This window comes from Nelumbo nucifera, chromosome 8 (genome assembly GCF_055504915.1).
Source record: "Nelumbo nucifera cultivar China Antique chromosome 8, China Antique-T2T, whole genome shotgun sequence".
NCBI classification, from domain to species: Eukaryota; Viridiplantae; Streptophyta; class Magnoliopsida; order Proteales; family Nelumbonaceae; genus Nelumbo; species Nelumbo nucifera.
The window spans coordinates 1,377,817-1,396,716 of record NC_142656.1 but is presented as its reverse complement, the minus strand read 5'-3'; the positions used below and the strand labels follow the sequence as shown (position 1 = coordinate 1,396,716).

General features: G+C 37.2%; 1 protein-coding gene across 1 annotated transcript; it reads left to right on the top strand.

Annotated features, from left to right (window-relative positions):
- The first annotated feature begins 5,608 nt into the window (after positions 1–5,608).
- Positions 5,609–15,975, top strand: LOC104600492 (nuclear receptor coactivator). The gene is made up of 12 exons (XM_010263452.3): positions 5,609–6,035; positions 7,359–7,440; positions 7,518–7,582; positions 7,698–7,778; positions 9,843–9,923; positions 10,249–10,407; positions 10,504–10,602; positions 10,682–12,036; positions 12,858–13,084; positions 13,173–13,321; positions 13,773–13,811; positions 13,915–15,975. Exons 1-12 carry the CDS (start codon positions 5,877–5,879, stop codon positions 15,535–15,537), a joined length of 4,119 nt encoding a protein of 1,372 aa, XP_010261754.2. The 5' UTR covers positions 5,609–5,876; the 3' UTR covers positions 15,538–15,975.
- The last annotated feature ends 2,925 nt before the right edge of the window (positions 15,976–18,900 follow it).

The following is an 18,900-nucleotide window of genomic DNA, read 5'->3' as shown; positions in this document are numbered from 1 at the left end:
AAACATTTGGGTACATCTTTAATATTATATATGGATGCAAACGGATCAGATCGGGTCAGATTCGAATTAGGGTATATTCAAATCCGATTTGACACTACTCATGTTGAATTTGATCCGATTAGGTCGGATAGGACTTGATCTAAATTCGAATCCTATCGGATCTTCAAATCTGATTTGATCCGACTTGTTTTCTTTAAAAATTAATAAATTATTAAAAGAAAAAACAAAAATACAAGTATTTTTTAATTATTTTCATCATATATATACATGTTTTTTATAAAAAATAAATAATATAACAAATTTATAAAAATACAATATAAATAATATATTTATAGATAAATAAATAACATATATATATATGTATTATATATTTATAAATATATAACACATCAAATCGGATAGGAGATTATCCGAAACTGATATGATTTTTTATCAGATCATAGGATGATTTGAAGATCTGACCAGGGGTGATTAGAATTCGACCAAATAGGATTCGGTCTAATCCATTTGCACCCCTATCTATCATATTAAACAAAAATAGCTATGATCAATAAGAATTATTTTTATTAGTGACAAAAAAAATAGAATAAAAATAAACTAACTCGAAAACAAATCTGTTTTTTCTTCAAAGTAGTGGTCAATGGTCCAATCATTTGAATACAATGGGTCAACTAATGATGTCATAATTAAAAATAAAAGTAAAAAATGCATATTAATACATGAATTACATAAAATACAGAAAATTTATAGAATAATTGGTGTATCTCAAATATTACAAATTTATCACATTAAATGAGTATAAGTGTGAAAAAACAATAATTAATTTTATAATTAATTGTGAAAATGGAATAGAATAATTAACGCCACCCAAAAATGGGTCAACATATGATGTCATAATTATATAATAAAAATTCAGGAAATAAATAAAAATATAAAAAAATGTACACATCTCTTCTATCATATATTTATAATATTAAATAGAATTAAATATGATAAATAAGAAGTATTTTTATCAACAGCTGAAATGAAATACAATTTAAGTTCATTAGCACACTATGTTTTGAGTATTTGATAGGTTCTGATAAGGATACTAAGATTATTATTGATATTCTAAATTGTCATGTGCACATTTAGTAGTGAAGTAAAACAATGTAAAACTAGGGGAGCAAGTCGGGTGGGTTGAGTCAGGTTTTAGCTCAACCCAAGCCCACCCCTAAGAATTGGGATTAAAACCCGAGCTCAGCCTGAACCCAAGGTTAAGCCCAAACTATTCAACCCGAGCCCAACCCACAATAAAAATTGATATACATGTCTATGTATGTTAGATATATGCACATATACATTTATATAATTAGGCTATGTTCAGGTTTCTTAAATGCTAGGACCGAGCCCAACCCAAAAAATTTAAAAGCCTAAACTTTTAGGCCCAGTCTCAGCTTGAGGACTGAAAATTTAAGCCCAAATTGTGTAAAATTATGGGCTGGGCCGATCTAGGCTCAGGTTGATCCCGCTCAAGTTACAGCCCTATGTAAAACCCAAAACAAAATTAACATAATTTGCATTAGTTCTTTTCATTTACACTCCCATGCATTTGTATTAGTACAAATAAAATTGCACAGCAACAATAGCTATCACAATTGACATGCAAAACATAATAACTGCAAAAGGTTATCCATCGATTTAACGTATGGATATTTTTAATGCATGCAATGGAGAACTTTACACCATAATAGATCACTAGGCCCCACTCCTCTTCTGGCTATCACAATCGAGCACATAGATTGGTTAGACTGGGCCCAAAATGATGGTCCTTTACCAACTGATGGTGGCTAGTCTCATTCTCAGTTGATAAGTTCTCTCGCTGGTTGTAGTGAAGATTTTGATCGCGATGCAAATGGATTGGATTGGATTCGAATTAAGATATATTTGAATTCTATCGGTAAGTTGGATCTTTGGATCTGATTCAATTCGATTTGTGCTTTTTAAAAATTAATAAATCATTAAAAGAGAAATAAAATATACTAATTTAAATAGAGTGAAAACAAAAAATGCAAGTATTTTTTTATTATTTTCATCATATATATATATACATATTTTTATAAAAAAATAAATAATATAACAAATTTATAAAAATATATTTATAAATAAATATTATATATTATATTATATATATTTATAAATATATAATATATCGGATCAAATAGGGGATGATTCGAATCCGATCCAATCCAAAGATCTGAACAGAAATGACCAGAATTTGACCAAATAGGATTGGATCTCTGATCGAATATCCATTTGCACCCCTAGTTGGGAGGATTATGGGTATGGATAGGGATGACAATTCTACGGGAATTTTTGGGTATTCGACCTGTTCTTACCCTAATAGGACTCGTTTATCAAAACCTTATAGGGTTTGAGACGGGTTTGGGTTTTGACTTTAGGGTATCCAATACCTAATACCCAAGATGCATAAATAGGAACCTATTATATTATATATCATGCACAAATTTATAAATTTTAAATACTAAGATAATTATTATATTATTAATATTTTATTTGTATAAATTTCTTGGGATTAAAATCATTATTTGATGTAAATTTGGATTTGATAAATTGTTTATTTCATTTAATTATAAAATGCTAATTTTAAATATTATTTCTTTTAATTTTTATGTTAATCGTATACATGTATCAATTGCTTTGATGAACACAAAAGTTAATAAAATCTATTTTATTTCATTAAATAATACAAAAGGCGAGATGGCTTAATGGCTTAGACTTGTGTTAAGAGATTTGGCATTATTATTAATTAAATTGGGTTCAAGTCATACTATATGCATTAAGAATTTTTTTTAGTAGAAAACCTCTGGTCAAGTGGTTTAACAGTCAAGACGGTTTGGGAAATTGGGAGAAAAAGTTAAACGGATTTGAGACAGGTTTGAAATCAGAGATACATAGGCGGGTTCAGGAATGGATAGGGCAATTTGCATGATATATCCAAAAAAAAAAATTGATGGTCCTTTTAAAGCTTCTCTTGAGTCCCAACTGTCATCATTTATCCTTCCGGCATCGGCATCATGCAAATTACCATAAAGACTTATAAAGTCGGGATCGAATCCCACCATGGCAATTGGGGTAGAGATACCCTATACTAATGCTGTTGTGGTAAGAAAGTTCAAAGTGGGGGATCTATTGCTTAACGGTGGAATTGGAAACCCACTACCACTAAAGAACAAAGCCCACACGGCCACACCATATGGGAACACCACCACAGTTGAATTATTATTTTTATTTTTTGAAGGTACAGTTGAATTGATTGGACATGGACACACCATTTTCCAGTCGATTACTTGCATGGGGTTATCGATTGAAACATCTCAAGAAAACTATTATTTGGGATAGAGTTGCAAAGTGATATCGGTACCTTGACGAAGCTCTTGATCTCATTGTCCATCTTTTCCTTCTTTTCCCTATTATTATTATTATGCTTTGTTCTGTAGGTTCTTCTTTCTGGTCTGGACTTAAAATTAATTATTTTTCTATCCGAGAAACGTGTTACGTCATATGACCTTATAAGTTATAACCCACCATCCATATGACCAACATTCCTAATCTCCACTTCAATGAAAATCACAAATGCCTCTCTTCTCAGTCGCCAACTGATTTCATTTGATCTGACTTGTAGTGGATCGCTACAACTTGACTAATTTTCAGTTTCTCACCGATCATACCCAGGAAAAGTACTTGTCTAAAAATGTAGGTAACCGCTACAACTGAACAATTTTTTATGATCCAGGGGAGTTGTCCTGGACCCCCTTAAACATTAGCTCGTTGTGTTTATGCATCCGCAAAGCTTAAGCAATTACGTTCTGTTGAGCTTCCCTCCTGTGTTCAAATTTGCCTAAAATGGGGAAGAAGAAAGAAGGAATGAGAGATCGAGGAGGGGAAAGAAAAACAAAAAGAAGATGGATGAGGGCGGCAGCCGGCAGCTGTTCGCTTGGTAGTGGCACAGGCAGTATTGACTCTGTTGGAGTGGAGAATAGCCACTGCCCACTGCATTTGTGATTTGTGATTTGTGGCATATTTAATTATTTTTCATCCTTTTTTTTTCACAGTTGCAATTTGCAAGCTAGCTAAAGGGGTTTTCTAGTAATATGCAAACTAGAGGGTAGCTTTAGTCATTCAGTAAAACTATAGGGGTGTCTTAATAATTGTCCTTCCAAGAACAAATGAACAAGGGTAAAATATAAAAGCCTCCCCTAAAGTTTCTGACAATAATTAAAATCTCTCCTTTAATTTTATTTTAACAAATACCTCCCCTTAATTTTTAAAAAATTCAACAATATCCTCCCTTTCGTCACTAATCCAGACGGAAAACGTTAAAGCTGATGTATCAAAATTTCTAAATACCCACTCTGCCCTTGTGTAAATTATTTTACATACAATTTTACTGTGACATCAATCTCCCATCCCTAAACCCCATCGACTCAGCTTAAACGTTATGCTCTGGTTGTTTCAGCTTGCCAAGAGAATATCCAGGGTTGGAGAAGGAAAAAGCAATGGCTGATCCCGAATTGTAAGTTAACAGACGAAGAAGAATGTAGTAGTTAATGGCACAACATGGCATTGAAAATTAGCAGAACTCGAAGCAATAGAGAACAAGCCAAAAGAGAAGCAGATGAAAGGAGACCAAAGGTTGCATAATCCTGCATCTGATTGTCTATACAAGAAATAAATCTCATCGAATATCAAAAAAAAAAAAGAAATCTCACTCATCTGATTGTCTGTTTCTGTTCCCCACCTTTTTCTTTGTTCGATAGATGCATTCCAAACCCTAATAAAGGTTGCATAATCCTGCATAGAATATTAGAATCTACTCGCTCTATCAACTGCTTTGGGACGTCGCTGCAGCTGGAAGACGGCACTCTCAGTTCTCTCTCACTTTGGTCTTCTTTCTCTATTATCGTCGTCACTTTAATTTCAGTCATTGAAATCAATCGTTTTTTCTCCACAACACTCCATGGTATACTGAGTAAAGAAAATTTCAGTCACTTTGGGACGTCGTTGCAGCTGGAAGACGGCACTCCAGCGGACTACCCTCACTACAGCTACAGTGCTGACTTGTAGCTCCCCAAATATGTTAGAAACACTCCTTTAGTAGTCTCTGTGCCTGTTACGCCGGCCACCTGAAAATAGGCTTCAACCGCCGAAACCCAATGCCCTCCGGGATCCTCTTATTTACTGCCAAGCTGCTCAGTTCCTTTTTGACTTCTTTGCATTTCCCCAATCACAGCCATACATTATTTTCTTTTGATTTGAAAAAGAATGTAAAGTATGGTGAATGTGTTGTTGCTCGAATGAGGATAATTTTGATTTTTAAAAATATTTTAAATGACAATTGTCAGGGATAATTTCGTAACTTTGTATATTTTCTATCTGGATTAATGACGGAAGGGAAGATCTTATTGAATTTTTTAAAAGTTTAGAGGAAATATTTATTAAAATAAAACTAAAGGGGAGATTTTTCTTATTGTCAGAAACCTTAGGGAGGTTTTTGTATTTTACCCAATGAACAATTTATAAAGGAAAACAAAAAAAATCGGCTTTCGACTTTCGAGTTTCGGCTGTTGGCTTGCAAGAGAAATAAAAGTATAAAACCCTTCAAACGAAACAACAATTTGGTCCAAAAAAGAGTCTGTTGGTCAGGGATCTGTATTAGTGGCTCTCTCCCTCTCTGAACTCGAACTGATCGCAGCTCAAACCAGCTCTTATTTTGCTATGGCGAATTTTTAGGGTTCGTAACTACTTTTTAGGGCTTCGAGCATATCTACGACTAAATTGGCGTCATTTGGAGTACCTGCTGGATCCCATATGAGATGGGGATATCTTTCAAAGTGGCTAAAAATGGTACTAGGTTTCGCCTCAAACCCCCTCAAGCAGAGAGTGTTCCTGACGATGGGATAGATACTTCCAAGGACAATTCTCGTATTCTAGCTGGAAACGAACCGACTCCAAGCACCGGCCGGAAGCCAGAGGTACTTATTCATTTTCGGTTTCTCAAATTTGTAGCTACTTCATTTATAGGCGGGGTTGGTGTGTTGCTGAGTTTTGCCTTTCGGTCGTTATATCACGAACTAGAACTGAAAATTCATAATATATGATTTTGTTCTCTGTTATTTAACACGGGGATTATAACTTTGAGATCATTCAGTTCATTTGAGTCAATTGAGACACCTTTATTGCGGTGATAGATTTCTATTACTGCGAAATAGTTCAGGAATTTCCATGAAGCAAGGAGCAGTAAAAGTATGTCTGAGTTACACTTGCTGAAGTTTTTTCTTATGTTAATGTAATTAATACGCTAGTTGGCAGGGTTATGTCATCAATACTTAATAGTTTAGGAATGTCAGATCTTTCATCAACATGTTCGCCTCTTATTAATTAAATATAATTGTTGTTTAGATGGGAGAGACAGCTCTTAGTTGGCTATATTCCATTTTTCAAAACAAGAAGATCATATCTGTTACAATTCTGCTGCAAGGAAAACCAGAAATTTTGGAGAATTGATCGCTAAAGTTGATTGCTTTTCTTGAGTGGATTGGGAGGGTCCTTTAGTCAAAATTATGTCAACTTCGAATTTTTAACTAGTTGGCTGGTGTTATCTTTGTATGAGTTGTCTTTGAAATATAGTCAGGCATTAGACATGTATGAAGTTCACAATTCCAAGCGTCACATTTATACTCGCTGTCTTTTCACTTGTTCTTGCTCTAGAAGTTGAAGGTTTTTGTTCCTGTCTCCTCCAGATTTCAGAAAGTGTCAAGATTCAGAGCATTTTTGTAGGATATATTAGCACCAGGTCATTTTAGAGTGTGGTACTTTAGATTATCCACTGATTTCCTTCTTATACCTTTCTTTTCTAGATGCCTTTGGAGTGTATGTGTCGTATGCGTGCTATTCTTTGTGTTTGGCTTTCTAGCCTTGCTCAATCCATTGGGCACACATGCAAAGTCTGGAATGACCATTTAGCTAGGGGAATCTGTGTATCAAAATTGCACTAATTAGATGAATGTATCATTTTCTTATCATCCAAAGGAATGGTTATTGCCATCAGGTAGGGTTTTTTTTTATGGTGGCCCAGGAGATCTGCTTGGGCTGTTATATGGTAACCAGAAAGAAATTGTTGATCTGTGACTGATTTAAAATATATTTTTTTTCCAGTCCACCCAAGAAACTTCTAGTTTTGCCTTGTAGTTACAAGCTTCTCCTGATTAATAAGTAGACTGGTCCTCCAAGTTGTAAATGGATGTTATCTGTCATTTCCTTATTTTTACTGAAAAGTTAAATTTCTGCAATTCTAGGCTTATATCAGTGGAACGGACGAGTCTGTTGCTGATATCTCTGGTTCTTGTTTACCCTCTGGAGCAGATACTATTTCAGCAGGTTAGAGTAAACAATTTATTTAAATTTCTCCCCAAAAGCCTATACATTCTAGTTATTTGATATTTTTATTTTGGCAGAGCAAGAAGTCTCCTTCACATTGAACCTCTATCTGGATGGATATTCAATACGGAAACCATCAGAGGTTTGTTGACAATCCTTTAATTGCAGATTATTTTTAATAAAAGAAAGATGAAAACAAACAGTGAACCCTATTTTTATATCTTATAGAAGTTAAAGAGATTTTGTTGAAATTTCAGAAGGGCACAACACTTCAGGCTTCACTTCAAGATGTTCCAAAGTTGCATCCATATGATAGGACATCTGAGACCCTTTTCTCTGTAAGTGCCAAGTATCTCTTACATCTTTACGCTTGATGAAAACCTGGGATTTTCTTGAAACGATGTAGGTTTATGTATGAAGAAAGAAATTTGAGAGTATAAAAATATAAGTCTCCCATATTTTTTTCACCTTGACTTGATTTAAATAAGAGTAGGTGAAAAAATTGGTTAGAGATAGCTAATTCTGCCCAGGTAAATAAGGTTTCTAATCCCTTTTGGACCTATCCCCTCTCTGGGTTCATAAAGCTGAATATTGATGGCAGTAGCTTAAGGAACCCAGGGCTCTGTGGTATAGGGGGAGTGTTCAGGAATGAGGAAGGGTTTATTATAGCCATGTTCTCAGGCCCTATTGGAGAAGGAGACTCTCTTAGGGCTAAGATCCTTGCAGCTCTGGAAGGTGCCCAAAGAGCAAGGGAGTTGAACCTAAGAAAATTGGTTATTGAAGGTGACTCGGAGGTGGTGGTGAGATGGCTAAAGGAAGACGACTCTGGTATATGGAATTATGGCAATGAAAGGAAAAGGTTTAAGTGGCTGACTAGGGACATTGAGGTGAAATACAGCTGGGTAAAGAGAACTGCTAACTCACTCGCTGATGGGTTAGCAAGCAAGGGGTGAATAGGGATTCCTTTTTGGGGCTCGTTTCTAATTCTGTATCCTTTGTTTTGTGCTAGTGGGGGAGTTAAGAAAGTTTACCTCCCCCCTCTCTTGTAATTAAAGTTTCATAATCTTAATAAAATTTGCCGTTACTGATAAAAAAAATAAGAATTGGCATGCTGGGTTTCCATAATTTATCTATTCATGGAACAGTGCATTGACTCCATAGTAAGAGATTATCTTCAAGTGATAAACCCTTGCCTATTCAGTTAGAGATGGTGAGTAAACAGAGGATGTCTATTGCCTAAATGAAAATGATAAAGCTAAAATTAATGCATGTTTGATTAGAAACTTGGGTCCTTCAATATGGGGCTGTAGGGTATAAACTAGTCATATCTGTGTCATTTGTGGTTTTATTTGAATTCAATCTTGTCTTGGTGCATATTTTCTAGATCTGGATACAACTAGTCACCCATAGGATCAGAAGATCTTGAGTAGAATCTGAATCCATTTGAACTTTCTGATTGGCACATTTGGGAAATGCTTTAAACTAGTGAATAATTGTTTATGCCATATATTAGCAAATTGCATGCATTTATATGAGATCCATATCCGATTTGGTACATCTATTATAATAATTAGATATGCCATAATTGTTTCAGATCTGGATCATGCTCTCATTCATTATTGGCCCTTTTTAATCAGCTTCATTGTAGGCCTTATTGGTGTGAGGTGATGGTTTAGTGGATAATCACAACAGAATAGTTTCATAATTTATATATTTTACTGTTAGTTTGACAGTATGATCTTAACAGGCCAAAGGTCTTTTTTTTTCCACAAGGCCTTAGCCTCTGTTATGAACTTAAGTTAGCAACTATGGAATTGAGGGGAATTAGGATGGCAGTACTGATGGTTGCACAACCTGCTCTCCTCAAAGGACAGGATGGAGACTAGCAATAAGCATTAGAGGCAGACATTATGTGCATAGGCCAAGTTTATGACAAAGTAGTGAAGAAGGGAAAGTTCTTTGGTTTTTCAAAAGCTCCCATGTGTTATTCCTAGATAACTGCCATGCTGACTATACTAGAATGCTAGGCATAACATGCATTTGATGTGACACTGGATGCTTAATGGACAGTTCTAGGGTATGCTTTATGGCATGCACCTTTCTAAAATTAGATGGTATGTAGTACTAATAAAAAAAATATTAATGCTATAAATCATACCATGAAAAAATTGTTGATGTTAGGGGATTATGAAAATTGAAAAATGATACTTAGCTTAAAAGTTATATATAAAAACCTGTGTCAGGCTGTCAGCATATTAATGTTTCTAGTGTACTCATAACTTTTTGTTGTTCATATGTACTTGTAGGTTGTATTTGATTTTGGTAGTTGGTACCATTGTCTCCATATTAACTGTTTTCTTTTAGTATATTTATTATTTATTTTGATTTATCCTTGGTTGGAGGCAATTGAGTCTGGAAGATTACCTGGAGATATTCTGGATGACATACCCAGCAAGTATTTTGATGGGACAATTCTGTGTGAGGTGAGTTTTCTGCATTCAATTGTGTATTCTGCTCTTAGATTTTGTTATCCATTGTGCTAATATTATGTCCCATAGGCCATGGCTTAACACTACTTGTATGAAGTGTCAGGGAATGTAGTACAAAGAAGCTGGTTGGAACCATCAGTTTGCTGGGTCTCACCTAGGAGACTTTCCAGCCAAATTATAATATGGCTAAACGTTTGCAATCATATTTACTTATTTGTGGACAAATGACATCTTATTTACTGTTGACTAGATGATTATGAATACCTAGTCAAATCCTTTTCTCTGATATATTATTCTAATCAATTTAGTGTTGTTGAAGGTGTGGGACTATAGGAAGTGTGCATCTGAACCAGGAGATAATCTCTCCTTTGAAGGATCCCCCATTATTAGTAAAGTGCGCCTTAGGATGTCCTTGGAGAATGTTGTGAAGGACATTCCTTTGATCTCAGATGATTCTTGGACTTACAGTGATCTAATGGTCAGTATACCCTACATCTTCATCATGAACATCAAGATTTACACATTTATCCATGGAAAAAATTAAGAAATTTATGATTCTTTATCTTTTCTGTAGGAGGTAGAATCCCGGATATTGAAAGCTCTGCAACCAGAACTTTGCCTAGATCCTACCCCAATGTTAGACAGACTTTGTGGTGACCCAATTCCAACCAAGGTATGTATTAATTTGTTTATCAACTTAGGTAAATGGAACTGATAAGGCCTGTCTGAACTCTAATTAACCTTATTTGCAGCTCAATCTTGGTCTGGGCAGTGCTCGCAAGCGGAGATTGGGGCAGATGCCACAAGTGACTGTGGCATCTAATAATCAAACCCATGGGAAAAAAATATGCATTGACAGGGTGCCAGAAAGTTCAAACTGCAGGTCAGGGGACCCTGGATCCATGATGAGTGATGCAACCCTACAACATGCTAATGAGAGTATAACTGCACAAGGTATTTTACCAAGCAATACACAAACCTTCAGACTTAAGGGCACTGAACCAGAGGCTGCTGGACAAGCATCACCTTCACTTTCCCACCAGTCAAAATATCAATTGGGAGTTGGTCATCAATTGGGACCAGGGTCTGTTGTAAGCTCACCAGGAACTTCCTCTACTGGCCAGGACATGATCTCATACACTGAAACTATGAATGCTAATATCTCTTCAATTCATGGAAAGAGAGAGCACCAAGATACCCAACTGACAACCAATAGTCATAAGCGAATTAGGCAAGCACCAGCTGCTGCTGATGGTTTTCAACCACAGCCAGTGGGACAACATATGGACTGGAGAAGCACACTTCTACAACAACAGCCAGAATCCAAAGGTATTCAGTATACCAGTACTGGTAGTCAGAAGTATCCACAGCAGATGCTTGAAGGGTTTCGAAATCAGGAGGCAGGAGTGTCATCATTCTATTTGGGGCAACAAGGGATGAGATATGGTGTCAAGCAAGAGAGGCCCGAAATGGAGAAATTGGAGAAGCTGGAGTTTGATAGGAGCAAAATTGATCCACACATGCTGGAAGAGAGCAACCAAATGGACCTACAGCAGTCACGGTTGCAACAGAGAGTACCACAACCTCCGTTTATGAGGTCCCATTTGTCTCCTCAGACTCAGTGGAATAACCTTGGACAAGTAGTTGACAGAGATATGAGGAAGGAGGACCAGCTTCAGAAAAGAAAAGTACAGAGTCCCCGAGTGTCTGCCACTGCTATGGTTCAATCTCCAGTATCATCAAAATCTGGGGAATTTTCCAGTGGTTCCTTGGGAGCCCAATTTGGTCCAGTTACAACAACAGCAGCACTTGGATCATCAATGAAGGAGAAAACAACTGCCATTTCTGGTGTGACAGTTGCTGGAACCCCATCAGTGGCATCCAGTCCCAATGATTCCATGCAGCGGCAACATCAAGCAGCAGTGGCTGTTAAACGAAGATCCAATTCTCTCCCCAAAACCCCAGCCATGAGTGGAGTTGGATCCCCTGCTAGTGTCAACAACATTAGTGTTCCCTTGAATGAAAAAAGCCCTTCAGTTGGCACTCCACCGTTGGCTGATCAAGTTATTCTAGAGAGGTTCTCAAAGATTGAAATGGTGACCCTGAGGTATCATGCTAATCATATTACTAATGCACTGGAATTCAATGTTGCATATTATAACATGATTAACCTTGAAATAAATCTAATCCTCTTTTATCTCTGTTTACACATTGGTATGGTGGTTTATACCAAGTATTTATTTGTCACACCAAGGAGATCTTCTTGGTGAAATCTACCTGATTAGTTGATTACAGCAGTCCACTTAACCGATCCCTTGACTCCCCACCCCAAATAAAAATTAAAAAAAAAAGGAACAAATTGTTCTACCTGATCAGTTGTTTTACCCTACTAGGTAATGCCAGGGTCAGGTTTTGGACCATTTCTTGCCCAACCAACCTTTTGATCAACCCTGAACTGACCCAACGGTGCCAATCTAAATGTATTCAGTATTCAGTCCTCAACCCAAGCACAGGATCAGGCTGAGTTGGGATAAGTGTGGTTTGGCCAGTTCAGGTTTAGTTGGACTTCCTGAAATTGTCACGTCAGCTATATTGAGCTTAGCAATCTCACATATTGTCCAACCCCTGGTCTTAAAGACTTGCCTAATGGCTGGAGTGGATCAGCCATGTCAGATTATGTTTGCAGTTTGCATCCATCCATCTTGTACAGTTGCACCCATGGGATTAAAATCATTTGATGATCAAAATATGGCCTTAAAGAAGTCCTTGCTGGGGCATGTCGCATATTTGATCTGACAGTTTGTTATGCATTATGACACCAGAAGGCTGTCATTTTCCTTTCCTGCCTCAACCTCTTTTTAGATGCTAACTTCTGCAATATCTTTGATCTCGTCCTCTTTTTACATGTTCACTGGATGATCTTTTCAGATATCAACTGAACTACAAAAAGAACAAAGTGGATAACCACCACATGAGGAAACCTTTATCATATTCAACTAAACAGCTTTCATTGTCTCTCTCCACTGCCCCCAATGTTGAAGATCTCAAAGATGCAACCTATATGAGGTCATTGTCAAAGTCACTTATTGGCGGAAACATGAATATTTGCAAAATACGGGTACTAGATTTTGTGCAGACAGAACGTAGATTTCAAGGTTAATTTTTCTGCTTAGCTAAATTTCTCTCAGCTCAACAAGTCTTGGTCATCTATGCTTCTTGACTTTTATACTTCCTCCTCTACAGGGAATGCTGTCACTGTTGTTCCTAAAGCACAAAGTAGATTATTTATGTCAGAGAAGCCAAATGGTAGAACAGTAGCAGTGCATTATGGGGACATAGATGACACTGATCTTCTAGCTGTGGAGGATTATCTTCCTACACTGCCTAATACTGTTAGTACCTATCATTCAACTGGATATATTGTCTTATGAAACCTAGTCATGTGTAAACTTAAATATATTTTTGTGTTTCTGTTCTGATGATTGGGTAGGTCCTATCAACAACCTGATATTATGAACCCTTCTGTTGGCATGTCATCTCTTGGTTTATTTGTGTTCTAACTACTAAAATGTCATTTACAAGATAATTATTATCATTCAATGGACAACAGCCTTTTGGATATTTGTTTATTAAGCAGACTATTATCAAACTGACCAAAAAGATTACAAGTCATTAGATGATAACTCTCATTACTTGCAATATCTGGTCTGTGGTGGTGCACTGATTTGATGGTCAAGTTGATAGAACATACCTGTTCTCTATCCATGATTTTTTTTCTTTTTCAAGCATGTTTTTTTCTTCTTTTGTTTCAACTGATCTCTTTGATCAAATTCTTTGTGCCAGAACTTTGCAGACTTGCTTGCAGCCCAGTTTAGTTCACTGGTGAGTCTGCTCAATGCATGTTGCGGCTTTCATATTTTAAGTTTCCCTTGTGAATGGTTCTGTATGCATTCATTTTACTTCATGTTTCCTTATACTTGTATAGATGATTCGCGATGGATATCAACTTAAAGAAGATCAAGTTCAGATAAGACCAATTCAAATGAATGTTTCCTCCAATAATCAGCCTGGTACTTGTGCAACTACTTCTGAAAGTGCAGCAGCTGAGATGCAACAATACCCAGAAACGGTTGCTGGTCAGTCATCTACCACAGTATCAGCAGCACCAAGTAACAGTGGGACTGCATCTCTGAATTCACCCCCAAATATTTTGGCAAACACACAGATGCTACCTCCTGGAAACCCACAGGCCTTACAGATGTCTCAAGGATACTTGCCAGGGGTTGCAATGTCTAACAGGCCTCAACAGCTAGACCCACAACAGTCCCTTCAGCAGCAGCAGCAGCAGCAGCAGCAACAGCAACAGCAGCAGCAGCAGCAACAACAACAACAACAACAACAACAACAACAACTACAGCAACAAAATCAGCATTCCCTGGTTCAACAGCATACTCAGATGCAGAGATCACCAATGATGCTTTCAGCAAATCCTCTCTCCCACTTGAATACATTTGGCCAGAGTTCGAATGTGCAGATGGCTAACCACATGGTGAACAAACCCTCTCCTCTCCAACTTCAGTTGTTACAGCAGCAACAGCAACAACAATCACAGTCACAATCACAGCCACAACCTCAGCTACTACAGCAGCAGCAACCACAACAGCAACACCAACAGCAGCCACAGATGCAGAGGAAAATGATGATGGGACTTGGGACAGCCATGGGTATGAACAACATGGGGAACAACATGGTTGGCCTACAGGGCCTGGCCAATGTCATGGGTATGGGCATGGGAGGTGCAAGGGGAATGGGGGCAGCTGGGATATCAGCTCCAATGGGACCCATCTCTGGTATGGGCAATGCTATAAGTCAGCAATTACGTTCAGGTGCATTGTCCCATGCACAAGCTGTTGCGTTAACATCAAAACTCAAAATGATGCAGAGCAGAGGAGGCATGTTAGGAGGCCCACAGGCAGGCATTGCAGGAATATCTGGAACTGGGCAGTTGCTGCCCAGCTCTGCTGGTCTTCCGGTGCTGGGGCAGACACTCAACCGGGCAAATATCAACCCCTTGCAACGCACTGCTATGGCATCAATGGGTCCACCAAAGATGGTTCCTGGGACCAATTTCTATATGAACCAGCAACAGCAACAGCAGCAGCAGCAGCTACAACAACAACAACTACAGCTGCAACATATACAACAGCAGCAGCAACAACAGCAGCAATTACAGCAGCAACAGCAACAGCAGCAACTACAACAGCAGCACCTACAACAACAGCAGATGCAACAAATTAGTTCTCCATTACAGGCTGTTGTTTCACCTCCACAGGTGGGCTCTCCATCAACCATTTCAATTCAGCAACAACTGAGCCAACAGCCACAGCAACAGAAACAGTTCAGCCCACAGCAGATGATCCAGCAAACACCAATGAGCCCTCAGCAATTGAGCTCAGGCACAGTCCAGCCAATTAGTGCTGGAAATGCAGGGGCTGGACCAGCAAGCCCACAGTTGAGTTCACAGACCCTTGGCTCAGTTGGTAGTATCACGAGCTCTCCTATGGAACTACAAGGTGTGAATAAGAGCAACTCTGTCAGTAACATGTAGGCAATAGTGAAATCCTATTGAGCTGCTGGGTGTGTAGAAAATTTCTGTTTGTAACATATGGACAATGGTGAAAGATTGAGACTAAAGTATTATGGATTAGGCAACTTAGAACTCTGCAGTGAAACCTCTCCAACTTAGAACTCTGCAGTGAAACCTCTCCAACTTAGAACTCTACAGTGAAACCTCTGTAGTTTGGTCATGGGATAGCATTAATATTCCTCAGCTGGGTTCAGCATCTTTGGGTGTCCGGACCCTGTAAAAAGATGGTCTTAAAACTAGTTGTGTTTTATTTATTATTTTTTTTTTTGTAAGTAAAAGAGGTGGAGATGTTCCTCTTGTTTTTTTCTTTAATTTGTAGACAAACATTAGTGAGCATGAAAAGCACTGGAGGTGTATTTTCTTGCTGACAGGAATGAGCAGTTATTAATTTATAATTTATGCGGGAATGTGAGACATTGGGACTGACGTTACAACCAGAAGTTTGGCCCAGTGTTCGTTATGCCGGTATTGTAGTAATTTATCTGTATTTGCTTGCCAAGAACAATTTAAGCAAGAAAAAGCTTATAGGCTCTGATTGTGAAATTAATACACCCCAAAAATCCAGATAAAATTTATTCTTGTAACACTCACTCTGGTGCGTCAATAAAGCCTGTTTGATCGCATATTCGCAACTAAACGAAACGGGCTTGATGGGCAGGTTTCTTTCCTTTTGACACGAAGTATCTTATTGAACATGGAACCTGCTAGTCAGATAACACTGGGTCTTCAAAGTTCAAAGTTCAAACTCGATTTTGGCATGATTTCAAAATAACATGATGCCCCTTAATCAACAGCCACTTGTCGGCATAATCTATTTATAATGCTTAGGTAAAACTCAGCAATAAAAACCAAAGTTTCTTTCTTTTTTTTTTTTGATCAATAACAAAAAACCAAAGTTTCTTCATAGGCAATAAAAGCGAAAAGCATACACCTGTAATTTGTTACTCGAAAATGAAGTCATTATTTGCCTCAAGCCGAAGGATTTCTGAGAGAAACGAAATTGAGGTAAACGTATATAGGCTACCTGTGTATGCATGGGAGGTTGAACGGTGATGGCCTATTTTCTTGCCAATATTGGACATTTGGTGCAACAAGCAACAAAATTTAGAAATTTGTACTCATTAGTCAATACGTGATTCGTGCGAATTCAATGAAATGCTCGTTTCAAGTTGCAACGAAAAGATTAAGGTGAAAACTGACAGTATAATTTACCACTTTTCGGACTCTGAAATGTACTGAGCTATATTACTGACTTAGGTGACTACTGAACTGAGGGACACCAGATAAAAAAATGGGAAATATCTACTGATTTCAGATCTTTAAATTTCTTAAAGCTGCGTTTGTTTGTGATGAAATACGGATTAGTGTTATTCATCATTCCAGTCCGTTTTTTAGCGGCGTTTAGATGGAGTGTAGTTAAACATAAAAAATCGTAGTAAAACTCTACTCATGTCGAGTTTTACATCGATGTAAATACAATGTTGATAAAAAACGATGTAAATATTTATATTGATAATCCATTTACAGCAGTCCAAAAATTTAAACCGATTGGTGTACAACTCCATTGATGTAATTTTATTTTTACACCGCATTAAAAGTAGCCTAAATAACAATCTAGGACGTCAGTATTCCTGCCCATTTTTATCTGCTACTTTCCAAACATAGGTTAGTTTCATATATTGCAGTAGACATTGTTTCTCAACCATTCAGGTTTCTTTCTTCAACATTACCAGAACATTGGGAAAATTAGGAAATATGAAACGTGTTTTTGATTATTTGGTTACTTATAAAATGAAGGGAAATCAGCAGTTTCAATGAAAACTGTTATTTAGAGGCTGTGTTTGGAAACAATACAAATTAGTGTGAATGTAAATATGTAGTGTAAAACGGTTCATATAAATTGCAACTCGATCTTTAAAGGCAATAGCTTTCAGTGTTTTTGTTTTACACTGAAATTTACTTTCTTATCAAACAGACTTTTAAGGCAATAGCTTTCAAACTCGATCTGAATATTCATGTTATTTTGATTCCAACAAATCAAAACAATGCCATCTAAGTAATACCAAAATCCACTTTGCTAATTTTATAATTTTTTTTTTATTTTTAATTCTACATAATGCCATCTAAGTAAGCACATAGCTCACATTTCAGGAGATTTTCCTAACCTAACTTTCTCCACTCGACTTTGAATGAAGCACGATCCTAGGTCATGCTATACTAGAATTCCTTCTGGGTTATATTTTTTCTGCAACCTAATGAACTATTTCCTAACTATTAATCCTTATTCTTCACCTTCGAAGAAGTTTGAAGTTTGAGAATCCCACGTAAACAAAGATGATGCGGCAATTTGAGAAGCCCACATCAGTGGTTTTGGTCTATTTTCTTCCATTCTAGTAGACGTTTTTGAAACAGTTTGAGAGCTAGATAAAGCAAGTATTATCGGCTCTTTGACATCACTTTCCTTTTGTCAATGCTCCATCCTTTATTTTGCTAACCATAGATTCATACTTGGTATGTGTTTGGAATCGTGGAAAATCAAGAAACCAATGACAAATTTATTTATCGACACTTAGGCACCATTAGGCACCACATCAACAAGACAGTGAATAAATGCCTACCCGTTGGGAGAAGTGCTAAAATGAAGCTTCCCCCATTATGTGTACAGATTCACATAATGGGGGAAATGTTGAAGTGGCACCTATGTGGGAGCATTTATTTAATAAATGCTCATAGTTCCAAACACCCTCTTGACCACACCAAAACAAGGGTGAGCCTGTTGTGGTTGTTTTTTGTTATTCATTATATTCTAGTGGTAGTTTTGCTTTGTTTATGGCACCGTGAGCACTAGATCGAGCAAACTTTTTAAAGATATGTTATTAGTTCTCTGACATTCTATCAGTGCTCCCTGTTTTGCTAACCGTACTCATACTTGAATATGCCAAAACAAGGAGAGAATGCTGCAATCGTTTTTATTTTCATTTTTTTTTTTTAGTTTCAAAGGGGAAAAACTCTTTCAAAGAGTGCTGCAGTCATTTTTGGGCAATCAAACTCTTGGTATTCGTAGGGAGGCGTAAGAACAATCAAACTCTCGGTCACCAATCCTTTTTTCAACCTCAAACATAGGTATGCATTTCACACCATTTCCAATAACTACGGGTTGTTCTCAATGTTCATTATCGTCAACAACTTTGACAAACACCATTTAGGAGTGAAAGGGATCAAAACAAGGGTGAATATCTCACCCCCAGTTTCTATATTTCACCACTGTGTTGAATAGGGGTGCTCACGGTTCGGTTAACCAAACCGTGGGGCTTTTTCTTGAAC

Coding starts and splice junctions, on each gene's coding strand:
- LOC104600492 (XM_010263452.3), top strand. CDS start 5,877: ATGGGGATATCTTTCAAAGTGGCTAAAAATGGTACTAGGTTTCGCCTC. Junction 13,322..13,772: donor TTCCTACACTGCCTAATACT/GTTAGTACCTAT, acceptor TCTTTGTGCCAG/AACTTTGCAGACTTGCTTGC. Junction 13,812..13,914: donor CAGCCCAGTTTAGTTCACTG/GTGAGTCTGCTC, acceptor ATACTTGTATAG/ATGATTCGCGATGGATATCA.